This window comes from Trichomycterus rosablanca, chromosome 23 (assembly GCF_030014385.1).
Source record: "Trichomycterus rosablanca isolate fTriRos1 chromosome 23, fTriRos1.hap1, whole genome shotgun sequence".
NCBI classification, from domain to species: Eukaryota; Metazoa; Chordata; class Actinopteri; order Siluriformes; family Trichomycteridae; genus Trichomycterus; species Trichomycterus rosablanca.
In genome coordinates this window covers 18,543,318-18,569,766 of record NC_086010.1, presented here as the reverse complement: position 1 = coordinate 18,569,766, position 26,449 = coordinate 18,543,318, and the positions used below count along the sequence as shown (strand labels likewise).

Genomic DNA, 26,449 nt, shown 5'->3' with positions numbered 1-26,449 from the left:
ACCACACAGAAAGGACCCGGACCTCTCCGTCTGGGAATCGAACCCAAAACCTACTTGCTGTATGGTGACAGTGCTACCCACCAAACAATAAAAAAACCACCTGAATTCTCCACGTGGGAGGTGTTAACCTTCACCGCTGCTGTTCCGCCGCCGGTTCCTGACAGTTTAACGGCGGAACATCGGCGCCTCTAAGCGGGTCGCAGGCATTCGCTGGAACAGCCGTAAATCAGAACCGACGTGTGAAGAACGATGGATCAGAACCGACTGTTTTCCACCAGCTTTATTCTGTTCGACAGACCGACAATAAACGGTGACTAACCGAACCAAAGAATCAAGGAATCCAAAAATTAAAAAATCAGGAAATTAAGGAATCAGGGAATCAAAGAATCCAGGAATCAGGATTTAAAGAATACAGGAATCTAAGAATCAAAGAATCAGGGAATCAAATAAGTAAGAAATGAAAGAATCAATGAATCAAGCAATCAACAAATCCAGAAATCCATGAATCAAAGAATCAATGAATCAAGAAATCTAAGAATCAAGCAATCAAATAATCATTAAATCAGGGAATAAAAAAATAAGGAATTAAAAAATCCAGGAATCAATTAATCAAAGAATCAAGGAATCATGGAATCAGGATTTTAATAATTTAAATGATTTAAAGAATCCAGGATTCAATGAATTAAGAAATTAAAGATTTATGGAATTTAGCAATCAATAAATCAAGGAATCAAAGAATCAAGAAATCAAAGAATCAAAGAATCAAGGAATCAAGGAATCAAGGAACAGCGGAACAGCGACGCTGACAGCAGCGTACATTACTAGCAAGAACCTTATACACATTATTTGTCAGTTTTTACCAACTACAGAGAGACACGACAAAAAACCCCAGAAAACCCAGAAAATCCTCCTTCTACTCGATTTGTTCCACTTCCCTCCTGGAATTGAGAAATTGAGATGAAACGCTACCGAGCATGAAGGTCGAGAAGAACAACGACGCAATCAAAGCGTTTACTGACCCCATAAACCAACAAAACAAACGCGCCACATAAAGAGGAACACCTCGATACACCTAAATATGCCGTTCTGGCACACAGGGGCTGTTTTCTGCCTCTAAACATCCAGGAGAGCAAAAATAAAGAGACATTTAGATGAAAAAGAGGCGCCGCTGAGGAACAATTGAACCCGGACACCACCGGAGCGGAATGTACGGGACAGTCATGATGTTTTATAAAGCTGACAAGCGGGACGTAAACCAACAACCTGCTGCCAAGCTGCTCAGGGAGACGACGCAGACGTACGACCGAAACAAACCGCGGTTAGAGAACAGCTAGTCCAGGAATCAAAGAATGAAATAATCAAGGAATTAAAGAATGAAGGAATTAAAGAATCAATAAATCAAAGAATCAAACAATGAAAGAATCAAGGAATCAAAAAATCCAGGAATCAAAGAATGACATAATCAAGGAATCAACAAATCAACAAATCAAACAATCAAGGAAACAGGGAACCAAATAATCAAAGTATCACTGCATCAAAGAATCAAGAAATCAAGGAATCAAAAAATGAAGGAATCAATGAATTAAGGAATCAATGAATGAAAGAATCAATGAATTAAGGAATCAGTGAATGAAAGAATCAAGGATTTAAGCCATCAAAGAATCAAGGAATCAGATAATCAAGGAATCACAGAATTAAGCCTTCAAACAATCAGGGAATCAAAGAATCGAGGAATCAAAGAGTCGAGGAATCAGGGTGTCGATTCTTTACCCTGTACAGGAGGCGTGAGCAGGATTAAACTGTTTTGCCCCCCCACCCCACCCCCCCGGACAGGTGTTGGGTCGTATCAGAAAGCCCAGCTGCTGCATGTCTCCAGCGTTTCTGTGATTTCTTTATCCCGGGTGGGTGTTCCGGTGCCAGTGCCGGTGCCCGTGTTTGGCTGGTACAGCGCGTTGGCTCATATAAAGGAGCAGACGGGCGGTGATGAATGAGAGAAAGTAGGTGGCGCCGGTGGGTCCGTGTGAAACCAAAGAGACAGAACGGCACCGAACACACAGAGAAAACACAGCGGCGTGTTCCTCACGGTGCCAGGACTCGCTCATACGTGACTTCAGCACACGTCAGAAACACGGGGATTAGTGACGGGTGAACACGAGCATCAAACCGAGACGCCCGGCCGATTTCAGGCTCCTCGTCATCAGGTTCTATACCGAGCGTCCGCCGGCCTCGTCTCATTCACACTCAAACCAGATCTGACTGTTTCTGCACCGTTAAGCCGGAGGAACGAATCAGCTCGCGGTTCTGAGCGGCATCATCCAGCACAGAGGAAAAGATTTCCTCTTCACGCCCCACGAACCCGAGACGAAGAACAACGGAACAGAAGCTCGCCGGACTCAGAGCTGCTCTTTTGTTTAGGGATATTTATGCACGGCCTTCTTTCCATTGCTTGTACCGCCTTCACGCTGACTGAGGGGGGCGACGGCGCCCCACACCTAGTGCAGGTGCCTTGACCAGACAGCAGTCGCAACTGCGCTGTCTTAACATACTGGACTAGGAGTCACAAGGTCCCTGGTTTAAGCCCCATCACCGGCAAGTTGCCACTGATGGGCCCCTAAGCAAGGCCCTTAATCCTCAATTGCTCATAGTGTGTATCAATACTACTGCTAGTGCACTACTTAGAATCAAGGAATCAAAGAATTAAGCTACCAAAGAATCAAGGAATCAAAAAAAATCAAGGAATCAAAGAATCAAAATATCAGGGAATCAAAGAATTAAGGAATCAAAGAATTAAGGAATCAAAGAATTAAGGAATCCAAGAATCAAAGAATTAAGGAATCAAGGAATCCAGAAATTAAAGAATCAAGGCATCAAAGTATCAATGAATCAAAGAATCAAGGAATCAAATAATCAAGAAATAAAGAAACCAAGGAATTAAAAAATCAAGTAATAAAGGAATCAAAGAATTAAGGAATAAAAAAATAAAGGAATTCAGAAATCAAAGAATCAAAACTTCAAGGAATCAAAAAAATCAGGGAATCAATAAAAAAAATCAAGGAATCAGGGAATCAAATAATCAAGAAATCAAGGAATCAAAGAATCAAGGAGTCAGAGAATCAAGGCCGGCGTTGATTCTTTACGCCGTACAGGAGATGTAGCAGGACTGAACCGATTAGTAGCTAATTAAATAATATTAATTACGATCTTTCGGAACGTACACACACAGCTCTGGTGATAAAATAAATAAATAAAAAACTTTCTGCAGTAAACAAACCGTGATGTTCTGAAGATACCGTGAGAGATCTGAGACGCTAAACGTTAAATAGCGAGACGTTCTTTAAGCAGACGAAGTGAAGGACCTTCTCGACGACGGTTCACTAAACTTCTATTCACACCGAGACTCGGAGCCTCTTCAATAGCAGACGTGGAGTTAAATAAACGCCTGGCGCTCGCCCCGCTGTCTGATCCTCTCCACGCTCTGACGCCGCTACTGTCAGAGATTAGCGCGGCTAAACACTCGCTTCTATTAATCGAGCGAGAGAAAAAGAGAAGACGAGGGCAGGATGTGAACACTTCTCAGACTCTTCTGTAGATTCAGACACACGAGCTCACAAAATGTTTAGCATCAAGAAAAAATCAAAGTGCTGGAGTGTCGGATCAGATGATGAAGAAAAGATGTTCGACCTTCGCCGGCGCGCTGATGCTCCGTGTTCGTTACGTCCGCGCGCTTTTATACGCCGGAGCTCCAGAGATCAACAAGATTCCTATAAAAGCATTTAATTAAAGTGACGCCCGAAGTCCTTCTGTAAACTTTGATGTCGGCGCCCGAGTACTTACAGAGACGATGAAACCTTCTCGCTTACACTAAAATAAAGTGGATTTATTTCCCGACGTTTGTCCACCGTTTTAGCTCTAAAACGTCGTTTCTTTAGTTACAAGTTAAACACACAAACACGTTTCGGTATTTTTTATTTATTATGACACGAAACGCTTGATTTGGGACGAAGCCGGAGTTCATTTTAGAGAGTTTTTGGTTTTGGCCCAGTCTCAGTTCGGTCTCAGTTCAATCTCATCTACATAACCACTCACGTCTATACGCCATACGTGTAACCGCTGGGCGCTTCTTTTCACCAGGCAGTTTCAGATTCATACAGAAAGCATTAATGCTGCTCGAGCTGAAGCTTTAACCAGACTGTAGGTGTTGCTTCATCAGACGCTGTTTGGTCGAACCTGGAGGGTCTCTGCTTGCGCCACAATCCGAGCGCCCCTAAATAATCAGGGTGGCCCTTGAGTACCCCTGACGTTGGTCACCAGTAAGTCTCCCAGTCCTTCCACTGTCCACCAGACTCGAGTTCAGAGTAAAACCTCTGTTCTACATTTTTTAAATCACCTGCTTTATGAGCGTGTAGCTAATTAAATCATATAAATTACGATCTTGCGGAACGTTCACACACAGCTTCGGCAATAAATTAAATAAAAAAAAACATAAACATTCTGCAGCAAACAAGCCGGGATGTTCTCCGGATATCGGCAAGGTCTGAGACGCTAAACATTAAATAGCGAGGCGTTCTTTGAGCAGACGAACTGAAGGACCCGGACAATGGTCACCAGTAAGTCTCCCAGTCCTTCCACTGGCCACTGGTTCTGATTAAAATCATTCAGCACCTCCGTTCTACCTCCTCGTACCCCAAAATCTCAGCTGTTGGATGCAGATTAGTTTGTTTGCTCTTCATAAGAACGAACTCGCTTATACAACAATAAAAAACAAACAAAACTGATTCTCTTCCCGGCACCTTTTTAGCTCTGAATCGTCGTTTCTTTAGTAAACGTGTTAAACACGCGTTAATCTCGTTTCTGTACATTTTATTATTACAACACGATGCGGTTCTGCTCGGGTTTGTTCCGCTCCTCACAAAAAAACAAACAAACTAACAAAAAAAAGCATCCTCTGACTCCGATGTGGAGTCGTGCCAGCGCCGGTGCCAGTGCCAGCGCTACGGAACAACAATGCGTCGCTGGCACCGTGACGAGCGCTTCTAGTGCGTCGAACACACTGACAGAGAGGAAAAAAAACCCAAACAAAACTGCCATTTCCTCCTACGGCGCTTTATCGACAATAACAACCGCTCCTACCGCGTTCTCTCAGGCTCAAGTGAGGGGAAAAATATCTAACCACCGCATGTAACCACCGCGGCTGAAAAACACCAGATAAATCATGTTATTTATGGCCATTTAGAATCCCTGGCGGTGCTATCGGCCAGTCGGGCGCCTGAGAAGGTCGGTTGGCTGTATTACTGCATTATTCACAAATTATTTAGACCCTTTATTCAATACTTTTAGGAGCCTGTTTGGTCGCCTCTGCAGGTCTTGAATACGACGTCTCTGTGAGGTCTGCACCCGGATTTGTGCAGTTTATCCCATTTTTCAAGCCTTCAAGCCCTGTCAGACGGCAGGGCTCTGTGAACTGTCGTCCTCAGGGTTCATGTCTGGATGTAAGGGCTTCGTCTGGGCCACTACGGGACATTTAGAAACCTGCTCAGAGCCTCTGTGTTGTTTTGGCGGTATGCTTCGGGTCAGTGTTAAAAACGCTTAATCTGTACCACTTAGTTTAGAAATGAATGAATGAACTGATGGTTCAGACAGCGAGTCTTTTATTTAAACATGCTCAATAATAAAAGAATAAAATAATAAAAGACCCCCCTCCACCCCCTGTGAGGAACACTAATGGCATTTCTGTAGCCGGAACCTGGCCGTTAAGCTCCACCGGGTTTTGAAGGGTCTCGAAATTAAAACAGCGGAGCTCATGTACGATAACGAGCAAGTTCATCTGCCCGTGACACAGCGGCCCATTTGAACGCTGCTAATCATCGATACGACGAGAATTTTAATGCTGACGTCCTTCACCCCCCCTGTCGTGATAACAGCGGATTTACGCTACACGGTTTGTCTTTATTTCTCCTGATGCCTGTTCCATACACACACAGAGACAATATAATCAAAAGTATCTGGACACCTGAGCATCAGCTTGTTGGACACCTAGATCCAAAACCATGGATTGGGGAAAAATAAATAAATAAATGAAAGAATAAATAAATAAATAAAAGAATTAATAAATAAATAAATAAAAATAATTAATAAAAAAATAAATGAATAAATAAATAAACCAATAAAAAATTTAATAAATGAATAAATAAATAATGAATGAATGAATGAATTAATTATTTAATAAAAAAATAAATGAATAAATAAACACAAATAAATAAATAAGTGAATACATAAATAAATGAAAGAATAAATAAATAAATGAAAGAATAAATGAAAAAATAAATAAATAAATAAATGAAAGAATAAATAAATAAATAAATAAATAAATGAAAAAATAAATCAATAAATGAATAAATAAAAGAATAAATAAATAAATAAATAAATAAATGAATAAATAAATAAATTAATAAATAAAAAATAAATAAATAAATAAATAAATAAGAAAATAAATAAATGAAAGAATAAATACATAAATAAATGAAAGAATAAATGAAAGAATTAATAAATGATGTGCACTATATAGCCAAAAGTATTCGGACACCCCTTCTAATGAATCAGTTTAGTTCATTCTGTCACATCCGTTGCTAACAGGTACCCGAGCCACGTCCCTCTGTCGTGATAACGGTGGATTGACGCTACACGGTTTGTCTTTATATCTCCTGATCCCTGATTCACACACACACACACACACAACATGGTCAAAAGTATCTGGACACCTGAGCATCAGCTTGTTGGACACCTAGATCCAAACCCATGGATTTTGGGGTGTTTCTGTGGGATCTTGTGCACATCTAGTCACAAAATGCAGCTCAACGACGTCTCTACAGACGCCCCCTGTGCACCTCTGTGTGTGAGACGACCTTGCGGCGATGTTAAAGCTTTAATTCAACCAAACTGGCGTCAATAATTACAAGAGCTTGTGAAAATATTTCCCTGTAAGACCGAGAAGGAAAATAAAAGACGACGTTAATTATTTATCCACACACAGAGAGCCGAAAAAATTCGGAACCAGGCTGTAAATAAAGCGTTCAGACGCGCGGCTTGTTTACATAATGATTTAAAAGGTTTTTTTAAAAGCCGCCAGGGATAAAGAACAAAACGAGACCGAACAATACATCACTCTACACCACACTCAGCAATCAAGGCCACGTTTCAGACCCTCAAATCTCGAACCCGGCCGCCGTTAGAGCGAACGACGCGTGTCGCTCGTCCCCGAACGCTTCCCGCTTTCGTTTAATCACTCGTCTCTCACAATCAGCCGGCATGCAGGACGTGTTTGTTTAGCGTCGAGGGATCCGCCTCTGTTTATCAGCACAGGCTGCTCCTCACGTCTCTGATAAAGAGCTTCTGTTTAGATTTAGGGACGAATCGCACCCTCACCGACACGCGCGTGTGTGGGTCGACGTTTCCTCTGACACGGAACCGAAAGTATGTGGACACCCCTCATTATAACTGACAGCATGTTGTTTCAGCTTTGCTCTAACAGACCGGAACAGAACCCTGAGCTCAGCACCACTGAACACCTGTGGGATGAATCGGAATGCTGACTGTGAGCCAGGTCTTTTCACAACATCAGTGTTGATTCTACAAACGCTCTTTTAGACTGAACGACCTCAGTGCAAAAATAAATGGACGCAGGACTGATTCAGAGCTGAAGAAGAGCAGAATAAATATATGAACAAAAAAACTAATAAATGAAAAAAATTAATAAATAAATGAATTAATTAATAAACTAATTAATGAAAGTAAATAAATGGATGAATGAATAAACAAATAAATAAATAAATAATTGAATGAATAAATAAACAAGTAAATAAATGAACAAATAAAAAACATGAATGAAAAAAAAAGAAAGAAATAAAAATAAATAAATATACGATAAAATAAATAAATAAATAAATAAATAAATAAATAAATAATAAAATAAATAAACAAATAAATAAATAAACAAATAAATAAATAGATGAAGGAATAAATAAATAAATAAATATGAGAACAAATATATAAATAAATGAATGAATGAATAAATGAACAAATCAATAAATAAATAAATAAATGAAGGAATAAATAAACGAACAAATCAATAAATAAACAAGTAAATAAATAAATGAAGGAATAAATAAACAAACAAATAAATAAATAAACAAATAAATAAATAAATGAAGGAATAAATAAATGAACAAATCAATAAATAAACAAATAAATAAATAAATGAAGGAACAAATAAATGAACAAATCAATAAATAAATGAAGGAACAAATAAATAAATAAATAAATAAATGAAGGAACAAATAAATAAATAAACAAATAAATAAATGAAGGAATAAATAAATAAATAAATAAATGAAGGAATAAATAAATGAATGAACAAATAAATAAAGGAATAAATAAATGAACAAATAAATAAATAAATGAATAGATAAATAAATGAATAAATAAATAAATGAATAAATAAATAAATAAATAAATAAATGAAGGAATAAATAAATAAATGAATAAATAAATAAACAAATCAATAAATGAAGGAATAAATAAATGAACAAATAAATAAATAAATGAATGAACAAATCAATAAATAAATGAAAGAATAAATAAATAAATAATTGAATAAATAAATAAATTAAATAACGGCAAGGGAGGAAAAAAGTCGGCGACTGTTTTACGAAGATAAAGTTGAGGAAATAACAAAGTTGGTTTCTAGTAACCGTGCACTAACAGCTTTGTCAAAACCGACCTGGTAAGATTAAACGCCTCCATTAGGAAAATAAATTGGCAGCCGGCGCTTTAAGCAAAAGTACATTAGGGAAGTTCCGCCTCACGACCCGACAGAAACAGATAAAGAGGAATAAATAATGACGATCGCGGTCTGTTAATAATGAAGCTATTAATAATGGACAACAACGTTTAAACGATATTAACGTGGTGGGCTCCCGGACTGGGAATCGAACCCATGTCCAACGACAGAAAACAGAAAAACTCAGAAGTGAGCGGAATGGGACCTGCAGGGAGACGAGATCTACATCGAGAGAGAGTGAATGAATATCCTGCACAGCCGCTAGATCCGCAGCGTTAGCGACACGGGAGCGGGTCTCCGGCGAGCCGTACGCTCGTTAATTGATTAGCATTAGCACCCGGGGTCGGCGTTTGTAAACCGCTGTTGCTTCTGTAAATAGAAAACAAGGCCCGGCGGGAGCGCGTGGAGACGGGAACGAATAACAGCGAGCGGGAGTTCACACACACACACACACGCGTGCACACACACACGCGCGGACACACACACACACACGCAGTACCGGGCGTGTTCAGGAGGCGTGATGAGCGACAGGCGTACGCCACGTGCTGCTCGCAGTGATCCGCCGCGTCCGTCACGGCGCCCATCTGATCCACGCTGGAACTGTAGTTCATCTGCAGCACCGTGCGTCTCTCCCGGCTCGAACCCGACACCAGCGTCTGAGCGGGGAGGCTGTTCGACACCGTGGTCCACACCTGGTCCTCTGGAACACACACACACACACACACACACACACACACGCACACACACACACACACACAGGCGGGTCAATAACAGAACATAAAATCGACGCCCACCGTATCTGTTATCAATTATTACTAAATGAGAACAGATTACTCTGAGGTAATGTGAAGCCCAGAGCTCACGATTCACTTCTAATAACCAGAGAAGGTTGTGAGTTCAAATCCCAACACTACCAGAGAGTCATTTTGAGGCTCTTACACACCTACATCTGAAAATGAATGATTTGATGAATAAATGGCCCATTCTCAGTAGTGAATAAATGGATGAATGAATAAATGAATGAATGGCTGGATGGATAAATAAATAAATGAATGGATGAATGAATGGATGGATGGATGGATGGCTGGATGGATGGCTGGATGGATGAATGAATGGATGAATGAATGGATGGATGGATGGATGGATGGATGAATGACCTGTTCTCAGTGGTGAATGAATGGATGATCTGTTCTTAGTGGCGGCATGTTCAGTAATGCTCTTTAAATGGAGATGAAATGAATGAATGAATGAGTGGTTGTGTAGATGAATGAATAAATAAATGGATGAATGAACGGTTGTGTGGATGATGTGATGATGTAGAATACATTTCAGCAGTGTTGATGCTCTTTTAATGAAGATGGATGAATGAATGATTCTCTGTAAATGGAGATGAATGAATAAATGAATGAATGGACGTGTAAATGAATGAATGAATGAATGATGTGATGATACAACTCAGCAGTGTTAATGATTCTCTGTAAATGGAGATGAAATGAGCAGGAGAATCTAATGATGCCAGACTAATGAACACAGAGAAGATTCAACACAAAATCATCTATAAACCATCACACTCACGTCTTATTTTCTCTCATCTTCATTTCTATATTAGATTATTTAATATTATTTCTTTAATCTTTCGTTATTTTATCAGGTTTTGCTTTGTTCTCTATTTTTCCTTCCTCCCCGAGTCTGGTACGAGGAGCAGATCCTCCGTGGTGAAATAAAAAAGCTGAGTTTATTCCTCCTCTCCGCCGCCGTGTATAAATTACCTGTCATGTTGCAGAAGACTCTGAAGGGCGCGAGCGGGCCGCTGCCGTCCGGATCGATCCAGTAGACGTCGGAGGATTTCCCCAGGTGCTTATAAACCTCACACGACTGCTCGTAGACGGCTGTGTGAAAATAAACAGTGAATATAGAGCAGGTCAAAAACTCTAAACCACACCGGCGTGCTGAGGGGTTTTAAAATACTGAATGATCGGGCACTCTGGTGGCACAGAGGGGCTACTGGAAGACCCGGGCACTTATACAGACGACGACTGGCTCGTCAGGGTGTGGGAGTGCCACAGGGGTTCCTCATAACTGCTGCAGTTACGACCTCTGCTGGCCGGTCGAGGTGCTGAACAGAGGCGGGGGGACTCTCTGTGCGCGATACGGATCTCCGTATGAACCTAGTGCAGGTCGGTTTAGTACATGTGCCGGAGTTAGTCACGGCACTCCCCGGTCAGAAGTGGAGGCCTGCAGCAGTCGATCAGGGAACTGGATATGACTAAAACAGGTGACCCCCCCCTATAAAAAATTATTACTGTTATTAAGGTACGTCATGTTTAGTGCAGGTATTTTCGGGTACGTACAGGTGTGGCAGGTAGCTCCGGTGTAGCCGGTCCCGTTACAGGAGCAGCTGAAGCCGTCCCAGCTCTGAGAGCATCGCCCGCCGTGCTCACAGTGATTGGGCGTACATCTGAAAACCAAACCAAGGAACATCAAAGGACACGATCGGCAACTACAATCAGTCTGACATCAAAGACACCCCGGCTTTCATCTTTCATTCGTTCACCTAGAGTGACCGCTTCATTCCGGTCAGGGTCGGGGTGGGTCTGGAGCCTGGGGAACACTGAGAGCAAGGCTAGGGCATCACACACACTCACACACAGTCATTCATCCTGAGGTTAAATAGAGAGCAGCCAATCCACCTTCTGCACGTGTTTGGGAACCCACATCGACACACGAAGAACACGTGTCACCCGACTTTAGCTTCATCCGTCTCCCACAGCGACCCTGACCGCGATGAACGGGTGCCACAACACAAACATGAGTCAGTGAATTGAATGAATTGACTCGTAATTTGATTCATTTGATTCGCTGATCAAGTGAGTCGATTCTTTTGATCTAACCACAATTAATTGATTAATTAATTAATTAATAATTAATAATGTGCTGCATGGTTGCACAGCCAATTAGAGTGAAATAAACATGCAGAAGATGGATTGGCCACCCTAAATTCATGATTATTTCACTCTCATAAAGCACAGCATGATTCACCTCATCAATCCCGTCATGTTTGTTTATCCCCGTGTTAACCGGTGCTGACGGGTTGCCAGTTCCTGACCAAACACACGGATAATCGATCATTATTAATGTACCCACGCCAAGCTGGTGCTCATTCCCCCCCCAAAAAATTAAATAAACCTTGTTAGCGTGGCACTCCGGAGTCCGAACCGTGCCAGGGTGACCGGGATCTGATTATGTTACCTGTCATGTTGCGTTTTTCAGAAACGTTCCCGGTGGTTAGACCAGGGGGCCTCTGAGCCAATCGGTGTGGGTCCTGGTCATTTCGTAGATAATTTCGAGCTTTAGCGCAGGCAGGGTGGCACAGCTGGTACAGCGGCTGCCACACAGCAACCTGGGTTCGATCCTCGCCTTAAGTCCCTGTCTGTAAGAAGTTTGGCACGTTCTCTTCGGGTACATAGAGAACAAGCGAAACAAACAAGCTGCTCCTAGTGCGGAGCATCGTGTAGTGTGGCGACTGTCCCACCGTGACCCTGACCAGCATGAAAGAATTCACATCTAAACAGCTTATAAAGGAGTTCAAACTGTGAGCCAGGACCCTACGAACGGGGTCTTCTGACTGAAATGGCACAAATTCCCAAAGTGAAAGGAAGTGTGGCGTAGCTGACCTGTCCACGATGGCGCACATGTCCAGGCTGACGTTTTCAAAGGCTCCCAGCATGCCCTGCTCCACGGCAGACAGGTCGGCCGGCTGGTCGTCCACCTGGATGAGCTGCATGCACCCCTGGAAGGAGCGCTGGGACGGAGACGCCGGGGTCTGCAGGAAATAACCTGAAGGAACACAGAGAGCAGTGAGAGCAGTATAGCGTACGGAGACATACACACCGCCATACACAACGGTCACCAGAGGGCGCCGTTTCCCCAGCGTGGAGGAAACCCTGTTTCAGCCGTCTTCCCGCCCCCTATGGACACGCAGCCAATCGTGCGTCCATGTGGGCGCCCGACCGGCTGATAGCACAGCTGAGACTGTAACTCAAGAGCTTGAGAGCTGCCGTGTTTTATCGCTGCCCCACCGAAGCGCTGCGTGAATTCAGGGCAGTTGTAGCCTAGTGGTTAAGGTACTGGACTAGTAATCAAAAGGTTGCTGGTTCAAGCCCCATCACTGCCAAGTTGCCACTGTTGGGCCCTTGAGCAAGGCCCTGAACCCTCAATTTCTTAGACAGTATACTGTCCAGAAAACTGGAGCTGACAAAGAAGACAAAAAGAGCGCCATGATGTTTACAGAAACCTTCCACCTGGAGCGGACCGTCCTTAGAAGAATGACCGGTCGAACTGTGCCTCCGTGCTCCCTCTGCTGGCCAAATTAGGAAGCACAGCAGGACGCGACTCTTAATGTTGTTATATCTACTACATATGGATGACACTAAAATCTCCAGCCAGTAGGAGTCGCTATTCTCTTCCATGCCCAAACAGGATGATAGCACTGCTGGGATCCGGATATGTCTCAAAGTTTAACAGTTATCAGAAAGTCGGTTTTCAGCGCTGGCCGAATTAAATCCTGTAATTCCTGAAGCTCCGACATGTTTCCGAAGCAGAACAGAACAACAACCCGACGCCGAACATCTGCAGCGCCTCCGTGGACGAGGATAAAAGTTTAGCGCTGCGCCGCTCCCCGCGGAACACTCCGCAATCCTTCTGCTGCTCATGAATAAAACATGGAGGACGTACAGCCGCTCATTAAGCCGACGCCGGTTATTCTCCGGTTCGCTCCGAATCGTCCGTGATCCGCAGTCGCACCGGCGCAGCGGCGAACGCGAGTAAACTGAAGCGGAATAAAAAACAGCTCCAACGGTCAGATAAACAAAAACCTTCCAGCTGCAGGAACGTCGGCTGTATAATAAAAACACCCATGTACAGCGAAGTGGAGTGGACCCTCTGCAACCCTGACCAGGATAAAGCAAGTGACAAAACAGACGTGTAAGTCCCGTCTGCCAGATTAAATTCTGCACGTACCTCCGAAGTGGTACGTCCCTCCGGTGGTGACGCGGACGGGCGCGTGGGTTCTCACGGCCGAGGCCTCGTCTCCGTCCACCGTCAGCATGGCGAAGTTCTCCTTAGCCAGGAAGCGAACGTCGTGCCACTCGCCGTCGTTCAGACGTGAACCTGCGACCATCCAGACACAGAATGATCAGAGAAGTGGAATTAACACTGCAAGAATTTGTCTGTGTATGGGAATTTGTGCCCATTCAGACTGAGGTCAGGGCTCTGCGCAGGCCGCTGGAGTTTCTTCATTTTTAAACCGAGCTTTACTTCATGTCTTTATATCTCACTTTAATGCTGGAACAGGAAATGTCCTTCCCTAAACTGTTGCTGCACAGTCTGAAGCATGTGATTTCCTTTATATAACTGTTGTGGCTGCAAAAACAAAATGTATTAATTAAAAGTGGCATCCAAATACGTTATAGTGTATATGAAGTAAGAATAATAACGAACAGAGGATTGAACCCTGTGGGACACCAGTGAGCTTAAGATTTTATTAACACAGCATTTTATGGTGACTGATACCACACACACACACACACTTCTCTTAAAAAAAATAAACAGGACACAGTCCAGTAAACCTGAGTGACGCTACAGCACCTAGCTCGCTATCAGACTTGAGAAACGCGTCTTTTATTGCTAGCGATACGCCAGACACGCCAGACGATTCGCCGGAGGATTCGGTCTCTTATCTCCATCAGAGCGCCGTGCTTCGTGGACGGATCAGACCGGACACGCCTGTCAAACTCCGTCCCGCAATAAAAGGCAGAGGACAGGACGGACGGGCGGAGTAGAAGTGGCACCGCGCGTCCGCTCGGCGGGAAACGAAAAAACACCGAAATGTGATCTGGACGTGATATCAAGGTTAAAGGCGAGGGCACGGCGGACCGGATTTAGCATGAGCGTCGCCGGATCTGACAACTAGAGGATCATGGGTCTCAGTGACGCCACTTGCCTGGTGGGGGCGCTACATTTGATGGGAGAGGCCAGATGGGGACTCACATGCTTGCTGCTGAAATGGGAACGTCTAGCGTATGGTCAAGGTCCTGGCGCAAGCAGCATAAGAAATTATCTCCAGCGGCCCAGACAAGAGCTTCGACCTCAACCCTACCAAGCAATTAACTTGGTTAATTAATTCCCTTCATAATTAAAGTCCCTTAATAATTAATTAATAAAGTTAATTCTAAGGGGGTTCAGTAGGGTCGAGGTCGAGGACCTTGACCAGACCAGACTCTAGACGTTCCTGTTCTGTTTCAGCAGCAAGGATTTAGCCTCTCCCATCAGATAGAGCGCCCCCACCAGGTTTCCTTTCACAACAACAACTCACAGGATACTGCTTGTGCTGTTCGGGGTTTTAGAAAAAGTGGTTGCGCCTGTATGGGACTCAAACGAAGGGCGGAATCGGAACTTCAACAGCCAATTAACGAGGCCGGGATGAAACCTTATGATTCTTAGGGTGTCCTCTTTTTTTCCCAATTTAGTCATATTCAATTCCTGACCATGGAGAGCCGTACCCAACACACGCCCTCTAAGACACGTGTGCAGTCGAAAACCGCTTCTTTTCACCTGCACGAGGCACGGAGAGTCAGGCACTGCTCTCTGTTATTCACCGTCTCTGTGCAGCGCCTCGACCAGCCAGCAGAGGCCGCTGTTACAGCAGTGATGAGAAATCCACCGGCCCTCCCGCCCTCAGACACAGCTAATCATTAGTGGTGTAAGTGAGATCTGAACTCACACACTGAGATCTTAGCTCTGGTGCGCTGGCGTGTTTTACCGCCGCGCCGAATCCCTCTCCGAATATCAGCACGACGAGAAGCGCCGAGCTACGAGACGCAATAACGTCATCAAAAATGCATCGCTGTGAACGTTCTCCCGTGGTTGGAAATGTTCACGCGCCGCGGCGTGATTAATGAGGGTCATCAACCACAAACCGCGCGCAGGACACCCAGAACACCGCGTCTCCGCGTTTTTATGAACGCGCTTATGAATTTTTGATGCTCCTGAATCTGTAGGTCCGGATAGAGGATTTTTTTCCAGACGTATTGCAGGACATTTACAGATGTTCCGGCCCTCCTGGTGAAATATTGAACACGCCTGTGGGAAGCTGGTGCAGGATTAATCATTCTCCGACTCTTCCGACTGGGAAGCTTTATTTATATTACTTTTATTTATATTTATGTCACCAAAAGTATTAAAACGTCCGATAATCATTGAGTTCAGAGGTTTCAGCCACGCCCACATTATTATATAAATCATATTCCTGTAAATTTGTGCCAACAGTTTAGGGAAGGTCGTTTTATGTTTTATCAGTGGCCTGAACAAAGTCCAAACTGATTCCTTCTAGGATGAATCGGAACTCTACTTTCAAGCCAAGCCTCCTTGCCCAAGATTAAAAATGCTGTTGACTTAACGGGAACAAATTCCCACAGGCGTACTACAAAATCTTTAATGAAGCTTTTCCAGAAATGTGGACGATGTGCCGAGTTCACGGTCAGGTGTCCATATATATTATATAACATTATAACATATATATATATATATATATATATATATTATTAAATAAAATAAGAAGGGTATGGGTTTGATTCCCAGTGTGGATTTGCATGTTCTCCCGATGTCCATGTGGGTTTCCTCCCACAAGTCCAACAACATCCAGTCTGGCTAATTGGAGCTTATTCAAATTGTCCTAAGTGTGTGTGTGTGTGTGTGTGTGTGCCTAGGATGTTTCCTGACCCACTGCAACCCTGACCAGGATAAATCAGTTGCTAAACAGACAGTAAATGACTGAATGAATAAATGAAGAGGATTTTACATCATGTAGTTCATCAGCGCTGGTCAGAAGTGGGTAACGTGTACAATCCAGTACAATCCAGTGCTGCAGTGCACCTGATACCCTGCAGGGGGCGCTACTGAGCCCGAAAACAATCCGTGAAGCAATTGAAACCATCACGCCGACGCGAGTGGGCGCTTTATTCAGTGACCTTGACCAGTTATTACTGCGTCTATAGATTAAAGCTCAGGCGGCGCGGGCGGACGCCGGCGTTAAAGATTTCTGGGGCGTTTTTACGAGCTTTATAAAACGAATATATGCGGTGAAATAAAACGCTAACGAGCGCCGAGCGCTGCAGCGGTGGTTAAAGCAGCACGCTAGCACTGCATAGTTAGCGAGGATGAACGAGACATTAAAAAATCCCTCAGAAAACATCGGGAGTGCACGGGGGGGCCGGGCTGGGGTGCGAACCTCCTCCGTCGGGGCTGTAATGTTAACGCTGCACTACTAGTCTGGTTTATGTTCTAGCCCCGCTCAGGTACACTGTACGGCCAAAAGTATTCGGACGCCTGAACGTCACGTTTTAAAAATAAACAATATTAAAACAGAGCCTCTGTGTGAGGCCGTCTTTGTATCGACCAGACAGTAGGGGTCACTGTTGCTACTGTTCATATTACTCATTCATTCATTCAATGTCTGTTTTACCGCTGTTTGTCCTGGTCCGGGGCGAGACGAGGGGATGAAGAGGACGAGGGGAGTCGGGGAGTCTAAACGGGGTTCAGAGGGAACGTTAGAACGTTAGAATGTTAGAACGTTTCTGACAGCTGACGTTCTGAGAGCTTTGAGCTTTTATAGCCCGCGGTACGAGCCTGATATCTTCCGGTCTCAGTCCCGGCACGAACCGTCTGATTTTGAAAGACGTCGCTTACGGCTGAGACTTCACAGAGTAGACGGGACAGATATTTTCAAATAAACGCATTTGATCCAGACAGACTTTGCAGGACGGAACACGAGCCTTTCATCTGCTGTCCAAAAAATGATAAGAAAGTGACGGAAACGCGTTCCAGAAGCGCGTCGACGACTAGACGATTCAACAGGAGCAGCCGTCTCCAATCGAGTGTCCGTGCAGGCGCCCGGTCGGCCGATAGCAGAGCCGAGAGGTGGGTGCCGCACAACCACAATGTAACGCAAACTACAATCACAAAATATACGGACGCTGGGCGTCCAGACGAATGTGACTGGCCGTTTTTGAGGGAGGGAAGGTCGGACCTGACTCTCCTTGATTAGTAGTGGGTGCCAGTTTGTGGCCATCCTCTGCCAGTATAGGGGTGGTGCAAGCAGCAAGGAATATAGAATGACTAAACTGAGAAAATGCTTCACACAAGCGTGATTTGCTGTGTTTGTAGGAGGGAGGGTCGGACAGGGTTTCTTATGATCTCTAGGACTGATTTGGCTCTGTGCAGGAACATGACAGGTGATAAGAAGCGGCTGCGTACGCCAGATGGGGAGGGAAGGTCGGGCGGGGTCTCTTACACGATCTCCAGGACCGGTACAACTCTGTGCAGGTGATAAGAAGTATCCACGTACTCGAGACGCGTCTGAGAAGGAGCGTGGTCATCCGGCTCTCCTTGATTGGTGGTGGGTGCTAGTTTGTGGCCATCCTCTGCCAGTGTGGGGGTGGTGCAGGCAGCAAGGGAATAAAAAGACTAAACTGTGAGAAAATGAGGGCGAATGCAAATGCAGGAAATGTGAATGTATATATTTATAAACGTGGTGCTGCGGTTTTTGTACTGTTTGGGAATCGGGAGCGTGAATATTTTCCCCGAGCGAGTCCGGAGGGACCCGAGCAGCCGAGCCGTGGCGTCTCCTCTCGTTTAATTCCCGTCACGATCCGCTCCATCAATCAGAAACGCGGCGTACGCAATCTGCCGGGCTCGGCGAGCACCTCATCTGCGCCGGCGTCTATAAAACACCGGCGCACGCAGCAATAAAAAAACAGATCGAGTCTTTGATGGCGTTTTATTCTCCCGCGTTCTGATAAACACACACACGGAGCGCGGCGTCGCCGGATAAACACGGTGCTGAGGGAGAAGAGCGATGCGCGCCGCTGCCGCAAACCGTAAATACCGCAAAGTGAAGCGCACACACTCCTGACTAGCTTAAATTACTCAGCGTCGAGGGTTGTGTTAGCGCTAGAACGTGCCGGCGGATTCGCAGAGATCTTTAACACGTTCGTTGATTCCCGGCTGCACCGAGGAGAGAAAGACGCGTGAGCTTGTTAACAGCTTGATAAACTGATGCGTTCGTGCGACAGAAAGCAAAAACCGACTGTAGCGGCTCGATGGGTAGCACTGTCGCCTCACAGCAAGAAGGTCCTGGGTTCGATTCCCAGAAAGCTGTCCGGGCCTTTCAATGTGGAGTTTGCACGTTCTCTCCATGTCTGTATGGGTTTCTTCCGGGCGCTCCGGTTTCCTCCCACAGCACAAAGACATGCAGTTAAGTGTGTGTGTGTGTGTGTGTGTGATGGACCGGTGACCTGTCCAGTATCCAGGTTCCTGCCTTTCGCCCAGTGAATGGCACCCACAGCGACCCTGACCAGGAAAAAACTATGGTAAAACAGACAAGAAAGCTCGTGTTGGTGCCTCAACCGGACACTAGGGGTCACTGTTGCTATTGTTAATTTTATTCATTGATTCATTCAATGTCTGTTTTACCTTCGTTATATCCTGGTCAGGGTCACAGTGGGTGCGGTTCATTGGGCGAAAGGCAGGAAACACCCCGGACAGGTCGGCAGTTCATCACACACACACACACACACACACACTTTAGTATCTTCAATTAACCTGACTGCATGTCTTTGTACTGTAAGAGGAAACCGGAGCGCCCAGAAGAAAACCCATACAGACACGGGGAGAACATGCAAAACTCCACACAGAAAGGACCCGCACCGCTCCACCTGGGAGTCGAACCCAGTACCCTCTTGCTTTGATAATGCTGTGTCGTCTCCTTTAACACGGATCTCCAGGACGGTTATTTACAAGATGTTATTTCTAAACACACACACACACACACACACACACACACACACAGTATCCGTTATAGCGTTTAAGCTAATGATGAGCGTTTATCTGTCATCTTGGTTAATCGGAGCGTTTAGACGATCAGATTATTAGACGTTAAAGCTTCTTCTCTTCCTGACTCAGCGCCGCCGCCGTCGCTGCCCCCGTATTAATAATAAATGATTAGAATAAACTCGGGCTCAGACAGACGCGGCGCGAGTCGATAACCGAGATCATTCTCAGGATTAATGTAGCATAATCTCGCTAACAAATGAATCCGAGCTTTCAAAAGCTTTCAGGAAAATCTATTTGTTTTCCAATTAACTCGGCCCTGCGGGGGGGGTGTACGGGGGGCAGGGGTGGTGTGGGCTCCCGCCGAGCTCCGTAATGAACAAACCCCTCGTCTCAGACTCGACTGATGGAAACGGCCGCGTCACTCGGCGAGACTGATCTGAATAAAATAATTTAAAGGGTTTGATTAGAGTGAGTTTGGTTTCAGACACGATCGGCGGCTCATGACGGACCTCAGACCTCACTGAGACTGAAACCCTAATCTTTTATTTTACATTTTTATTTCTCCCAATTTAGTACAGCAAAGCAGCTCGAATCCTGTGAGCGAATGAGTGAGTGAGTGAATAAATTATTGACTGAATTAAGAAATAAATGAGTAATTGAGTGAGTGAGTAAGTATATGAATGAGTGAGTGAATGAGTGAGAGTGAATAATTGAGTGAGTGAATAATTGAGTGAATGAGGGAGTGAGTGAGTGGGTGAGTGAGTGTGACTGGAGCCATTACTAATAACAGGCTTTTGTTTATTTGGTGAATGAGTGAGTGATTAAATGAGGGAGTGAGTGGGTGAGTGAGGGAGTGAATGAGTGAGTGAGTGAATGAGTGAGAGAGTGAATGAATGAGTGATTGAGTGAGTGAGAGAGTGAGTGAATGAGTGATTGAGTGAATGAATGAGTGAGTGAATGAGTGAGTGAGAGAGTGAGTGAATGAGTGATTGAGTGAATGAATGAGTGAGTGAATGAGTGAGTGAGAGAGTGAGTGAGTGAATGAATGAGTGAGAGAGTGAATGAATGAGTGATTGAGTGAATGAATGAGTGAGTGAATGAGTGAGTGAGAGAGTGAGTGAATGAATGAGTGAGTGAGTGAGTGAGTGAATGAATGAGTGAGTGAGAGAGTGAGTGAGTGAATGAGTGAATGAGTGAGTGAGAGAGTGAATGAATGAGTGATTGAGTGAATGAATGAGTGAGTGAATGAGTGAGTGAGAGAGTGAGTGAATGAGTGAATGAATGAGTGAGTGAGAGAGTGAATGAATGAGTGATTGAGTGAATGAATGAGTGAGTGAATGAGTGAGTGAATGAGTGAGTGAGAGAGTGAGTGAATGAGTGAGTGAGAGAGTGAGTGAATGAGTGAGTGAATGAGTGAGTGAATGAGTGAGAGAGTGAGTGAGAGAGTGAATGAATGAGTGATTGAGTGAATGAATGAGTGAGTGAGAGAGTGAGTGAATGAGTGAATGAATGAGTGAGTGACTGAATGAATGTTCAGCAAGGCTAAGACTCTTAGTCTCTTCTGTGAATCCTTTCCTGCTGTTTTAATCAAACAGGCACAAATTCCCACAGACACACTCCAAACTCTAGTGAAAATCCTCCCTATACGATCGGAGACTGTTATAGCTGCAGAACAGAGGAACTGAACATTAAAGCTCCTGGTCATGGATCAGGATCTCTGACGCGGTCTGTACAGGACCGGTTTTCGGAACACGCCTGCCGGAACCGCTCACGTACCTGTGGAGACGTCCACCCGCGGGTTCTTCTGCTGCGCGGTGTCCACGTGGGCCGCGACCCTCCCGTCCCTCAGCGTGACCTCCAGCGCCCCCTCCGCCAGCGCGCTGAACAGGAGCAGACCGTTAGCGTTCCACGTCCGGAACTGGAAGCCCACGGACACCACGCCGTGCCCACGCCGGCCCGGCAGCTGCAGGAAACTGGTGGCGTTGAAGAAGACCGGCGAGGTCGGAGAGTCCAGACAGGAGAAGGTCATGTTCCTCTGCGGAGGAGGCAGAACGAGTTTAGCATGTTCTCCCCACGTCCACTCGGACTGCCACGTTCGACTGCCTGTAGGTGACTGAACGAGTGAGTAATAATTTGACCGTGTGCCCTGTCTTGTGCCCAGAGTGTCCCTGGCTCACCGCAACCCTGACCAGGACACCCTGTTAGACCCCGCCTCCAAGGATGCTGCACCCTGTTAGATGCTACAGGAGGTGTGAGTGAATGAAGGTCACTCACGAAGCCAGACGTGTCGAGTTTCTTCCTCCTGACCAGGTCAGTGATGTTGTCTCCGTTGTAGTTGATGCTCTCCATGCAGCCTCTGAAGTTTCTCCTCCCTCCTGAGACGGGCTTCCCCGAGTACGGCATTCCTCCGAAACTCAACTGAGGGCGGAGAGAGGAACCAAAACCATCAAGAACGTTCCGAAAACAAAATACAATTATTACTTTTCTTTACTTCATAATTACATTTATTTGTATTTATTTATTTATATTTACATTTATAATTTATTTATTTACATGTATTTATTTATTTATATTTACATTTACATTTATAATTTATTTATTTACATGTATTTATTTATTAATGTATTTATATTTACATTTATAATTTATTTATTTATTAATTTATTTATTTTTTACATTTTTTAATTAATGTATTCATATGTATTTGTTTATCAATTTATTTACTTTTAATATACTACTCATTAATTTTTTTATATTTATTTATTAGAATATTTTTATTATACTTTTCATTTATAAATATAGATATTAACATTACAAATTAATAAATACTGTTATTATTATTATTAATGTATTAGCTAACAAAAACACAAAACCATCTCTGAAGGAACTGAATCAAACGATAAGCCAATTTCTGAAACATTCATTTTGAACATTAGAGCTGCCCCCTGACAGTTGAGACCCTTTTTTTTGTAAAGCCTGTCGGCGTATCCGCCTCCCCTTCTCTCCGGTGCTGTTCCTAGACGACTCTCATTATTACAACCCCCCCCCCCCAAGCCGTTCGCTCTTCACCTCGTAATCCAGGTCCAGGTGGTCGAAGTCGCCGTTGGTGCGGAAGTGCTGCGTGTGCTGGTCCAGGGTGAAGTTCACGTTTCTACGGTAACGCTCGATCACCACCGAGTGCCAGTGATGATCGTCCAGCAGGCTGCCGCTGCTGACCGCCGTGTGACCCAGGATGGAGCCGCGCTGGTTACTGCCTGCGCTCCACAAAAACAACAGAGGGAATCATTTAGGTGGTGCTGCGGTGACCTGGGTTCGAGTCTCATAGTCGGCTGACCAGTTAGCCTCGCGCCTCAATCTTAAGCTATGACGTTAAGCTAGCTGACCGCGTGACATTAAATCAGCAATTCTGCGTTCTGGTTACCCAGGTTGATCTGGAGCAGCAGTCGGCCTCTCCTCAGCTCCAGCGTGATGTAGTCGCCCTGCTGACCCTCGCCGTGCAGGATGACCCCGTCGCTCTCGCCCGTCCTGAACCTCAGCGCGATCACGTCCTTCAGGATCTTCATCTTCTTCAGTTTGAAGCGGTAGGAGATCACGCCCTGGCCGTGGAAGCTGATCACGTCCGCCCCTGCGGGAGGAGAGAGGGGGGCAGAGAGACGCCTCAGAGCTTCTGAGTGACCGTGTGAACCGGCGTTCAGGTAAACGACGAGGAGCACGGGGGGATGCGCGGTAACTCGGGGTGAGGATGGGTTGGGTAAAGGAGGAAGAGGACGGCAGACAAGAAGACGAATACAATTATAGGCTAATACGTGAAATATTAAATAAATTATAATTTTTTCGGATCACTCTAGACGACTTTGGAAACAGTTAAATGAATAAATGAATAAATAAATAAATAAATAAATAAATAAATAAATAAATAAATAAATAAATAAATAATTAAATAAAAAAATGAATAAATAAATAAATAAATAAATAAGTAAAAAAATACATGAATAAATAAGTAAATAAAAAAATAAGTAAATAAAAAAATTAAAAAAAAATAAGTAAATAAATACATGAATAAATAAATAAGTAAATAAATACATGAAAACATAAATAAATAAATAAGTAAATAAATGAATAAATCAATTAATAAGTAAATAAATAAATGAATAAAAAAATTAAAAAATAAGTAAATAAATAAATGAAAACATAAATAAATAAATAAGTAAATAAATGAATGAATGAATGAATGAAAAAAACTTAATAAAATTGAATAAATAAAAAACTTATTACCAAATAAATAAACAATAAATGAACAAATAAAAAATAATGAATATATAAAGAAAGAAATAAATGAATGAATAAATAAATAAATACATTAATTAATTATTGAATAAAAACGAAATAAATGAAATAAAAAATATATTAAGATAAATTAATAAATGAATAATTAAATAAATAAAAAATCGCTGACACATTTGTAGAATATGACCAAACTTGCTTTGTGTAAGATGCTATCCAGCGCCATCTAGTGATCATCGCAGTTCGTAATCACAGCGATCGATAGACGGCACTAAGAGCTCTTTTCCGTCAGTAGATGTCAGTAGAGGTTAAACCCGACACGTCTGCTTTATTACCGCGCTGACCGACGGTGAACTCACAGTACGAGCAGCCGTAGATCTCAATCCTCAGCCCGATCCGACCCTCCTCGCTCCAGTCCAGAGGGACGACGCGGAGGTACCGCGCCACCACGGCGTGCTGAAGGTCGTGACGCACCACGCTCTCCGTGTTCGAGTTACCGGTGAACGCCTGTGGAGAAAAAACAACCACAGATCAGATTCACAATGGCAGAATGTTCATATAACAATAAATAAACATCACAGGGGCGCTCGGGAGGAGCAGTGGTCTAATTAGCTTAACACACTACTGCGGGGACCAAGGTTCAGGTGTTAGCGGTGCCACCGGTACAACAAACCAACAAACAAACAAACCAATCAACAAACAAACCAAACAACAAACCCAATAAACCAACCAAAAAACCCAACAACCAACAAACTGACCAACAAATCAACCAACCAACCAATTAGCCAACCCACAAAACAACAAACCAAACAAAAAAAATCAACCATTGAACCAACCAATTAACCAACAATAAGTTCAACCAACCCACCAATAAGTCAAGCAACAAACTAACTAACCAACAAACCAAACAATATACTAAACAACCAACCCACCAACAAACTAACAAACAAATCACTCAAACAAACAACAAATCAACCTACAAACCCACCCACCCTTACCCGAGGTGAAACTCACCCGCCGTGACAGGTTTATAAATATTAGCGGATCCCCGCGAGCGGTTCTGACAGGTTCTGTAAGATCAGCGTTCAGGTCACGACCCGCCCGCCACTACAGAATCTCTCGGCTGGATCCTGAACTGAACTGTCAGAGTCGAGGTCGTGCTGCTCACCCAACCGTAAACCAACCGACCGCTTATAACAACACAGTCAGGTCTCGTGTTCCGACTCCGCTGTGATCCATCGCTGAATACTGCCAGCACCGCCGACGCCAAGCCTCAGAGGCTCCGTCATACCCGCTTCCCAAAATACATGCATAAATAATAAAGAGGGTGAAGTCTTACGCTATACAGACAAAAGTATTGGGACGCCCCTCTAATTACCAGCCAATAACAGGTGTAATAAATCAGTTATAATTACACAGGAGATTATACTATAGTTTAGGGAAGGCCCTGTGCACAATGCAAGCTCTATAAAGACGCAAACTTCAGCCCCACTGAACAGCACCGCGGGCGGGGGACCGACACGCCCGGCCGTGCTTTCCCATTTGCAACCAGACGCTGAGGAACGAGAATGCGCCGCGTAGCGCCGAACGGCTCGGCGAGCATTTTGTGCCGTGAAAGCGACGGAAGTGACACGTCGTAAATCCTCGCCTCAGATCCGAGTCCGCCGTCACATCCAGCGCGGATCGAAAGCAAACAGATCTGAGCTGAGCTTCATTTATCATCATGTCAGCGTGGAGGAACAGAACGGGCGCACGTTTGCCGCGCCACACGCCACGGAGGGTACGGAACGGCGGCACGGCGGCACGAGATAAAACCCGTCCTGATGTGGGACAGCTCGTCACTCACCGAACGCTTCCATTAAAATTCTGAATACGATACGCGGTCAAAAGATATCCGGATGCCACATTTCAGAAACAAACAGCGGTCAAGGTACTGGAGTAGTAATCAGAAGGTCTCGGGTTCAAGTCTCACCACCGCCAAGTTGCCCCTGTTGGGCCCCTGAACAAGGCCCTTAACCCTCAATTGCTCAAACTGTATTCAGTCAGCGTAAATGTATTACAATACAGTGATCTTTCCAGCTAGAGCAACACAAGGAAGATTTTGAAGTACATCTGTGGGAATTTGTGACCGTTCAAATGAGCCGTTAAATGGCTGGGCACTGATACTGAAGAGCTGGAACAGGGAAGGGCCTTCCTTAAACTGTTGCTACAAAGTTGGAACGCGGTACGTACCCAGATGTTCCCGTCCTGATGATAAGGTTTCCAGTTCCTGCCCGTGTCGCTGTAGAGCAGCCGGTACCGCGTGACCCAGTCCGAGCTGCTGTAGCGCCCCTGCGTGGCCACGGCCGTCACCTGCTTCCTGCTGTCCAGGTCCACCTGTAACCACGGGTAACTGTCGGAGTCCAGAGGAGACCAACCGCCGGCACCTGCACAGACCCA

The 26,449-nt window shown here is 44.4% G+C and overlaps 2 protein-coding genes across 2 annotated transcripts in view; both read right to left on the bottom strand.

Annotated features, from left to right (window-relative positions):
* The window catches only part of armc3 (armadillo repeat containing 3), a 378,416-nt gene that overhangs the window by 236,770 nt on the left and 115,197 nt on the right, over nt 1-26,449 (bottom strand). The window lies entirely within an intron of this gene.
* The window catches only part of cntnap2a (contactin associated protein 2a), a 107,283-nt gene that overhangs the window by 27,293 nt on the left and 53,541 nt on the right, over nt 1-26,449 (bottom strand). Inside the window, exons 3-13 of the mRNA XM_062985253.1 lie at nt 26,243-26,436; nt 24,370-24,517; nt 23,148-23,351; nt 22,796-22,980; nt 22,001-22,144; nt 21,503-21,761; nt 13,856-14,005; nt 12,511-12,673; nt 11,188-11,294; nt 10,606-10,725; nt 9,336-9,536 (exon numbers count right to left, since the gene is read on the bottom strand). Coding sequence (XP_062841323.1) covers nt 9,336-9,536; nt 10,606-10,725; nt 11,188-11,294; nt 12,511-12,673; nt 13,856-14,005; nt 21,503-21,761; nt 22,001-22,144; nt 22,796-22,980; nt 23,148-23,351; nt 24,370-24,517; nt 26,243-26,436 — 1,875 coding nt within the window. The remainder of the gene's footprint in view (nt 1-9,335; nt 9,537-10,605; nt 10,726-11,187; nt 11,295-12,510; nt 12,674-13,855; nt 14,006-21,502; nt 21,762-22,000; nt 22,145-22,795; nt 22,981-23,147; nt 23,352-24,369; nt 24,518-26,242; nt 26,437-26,449) is intronic.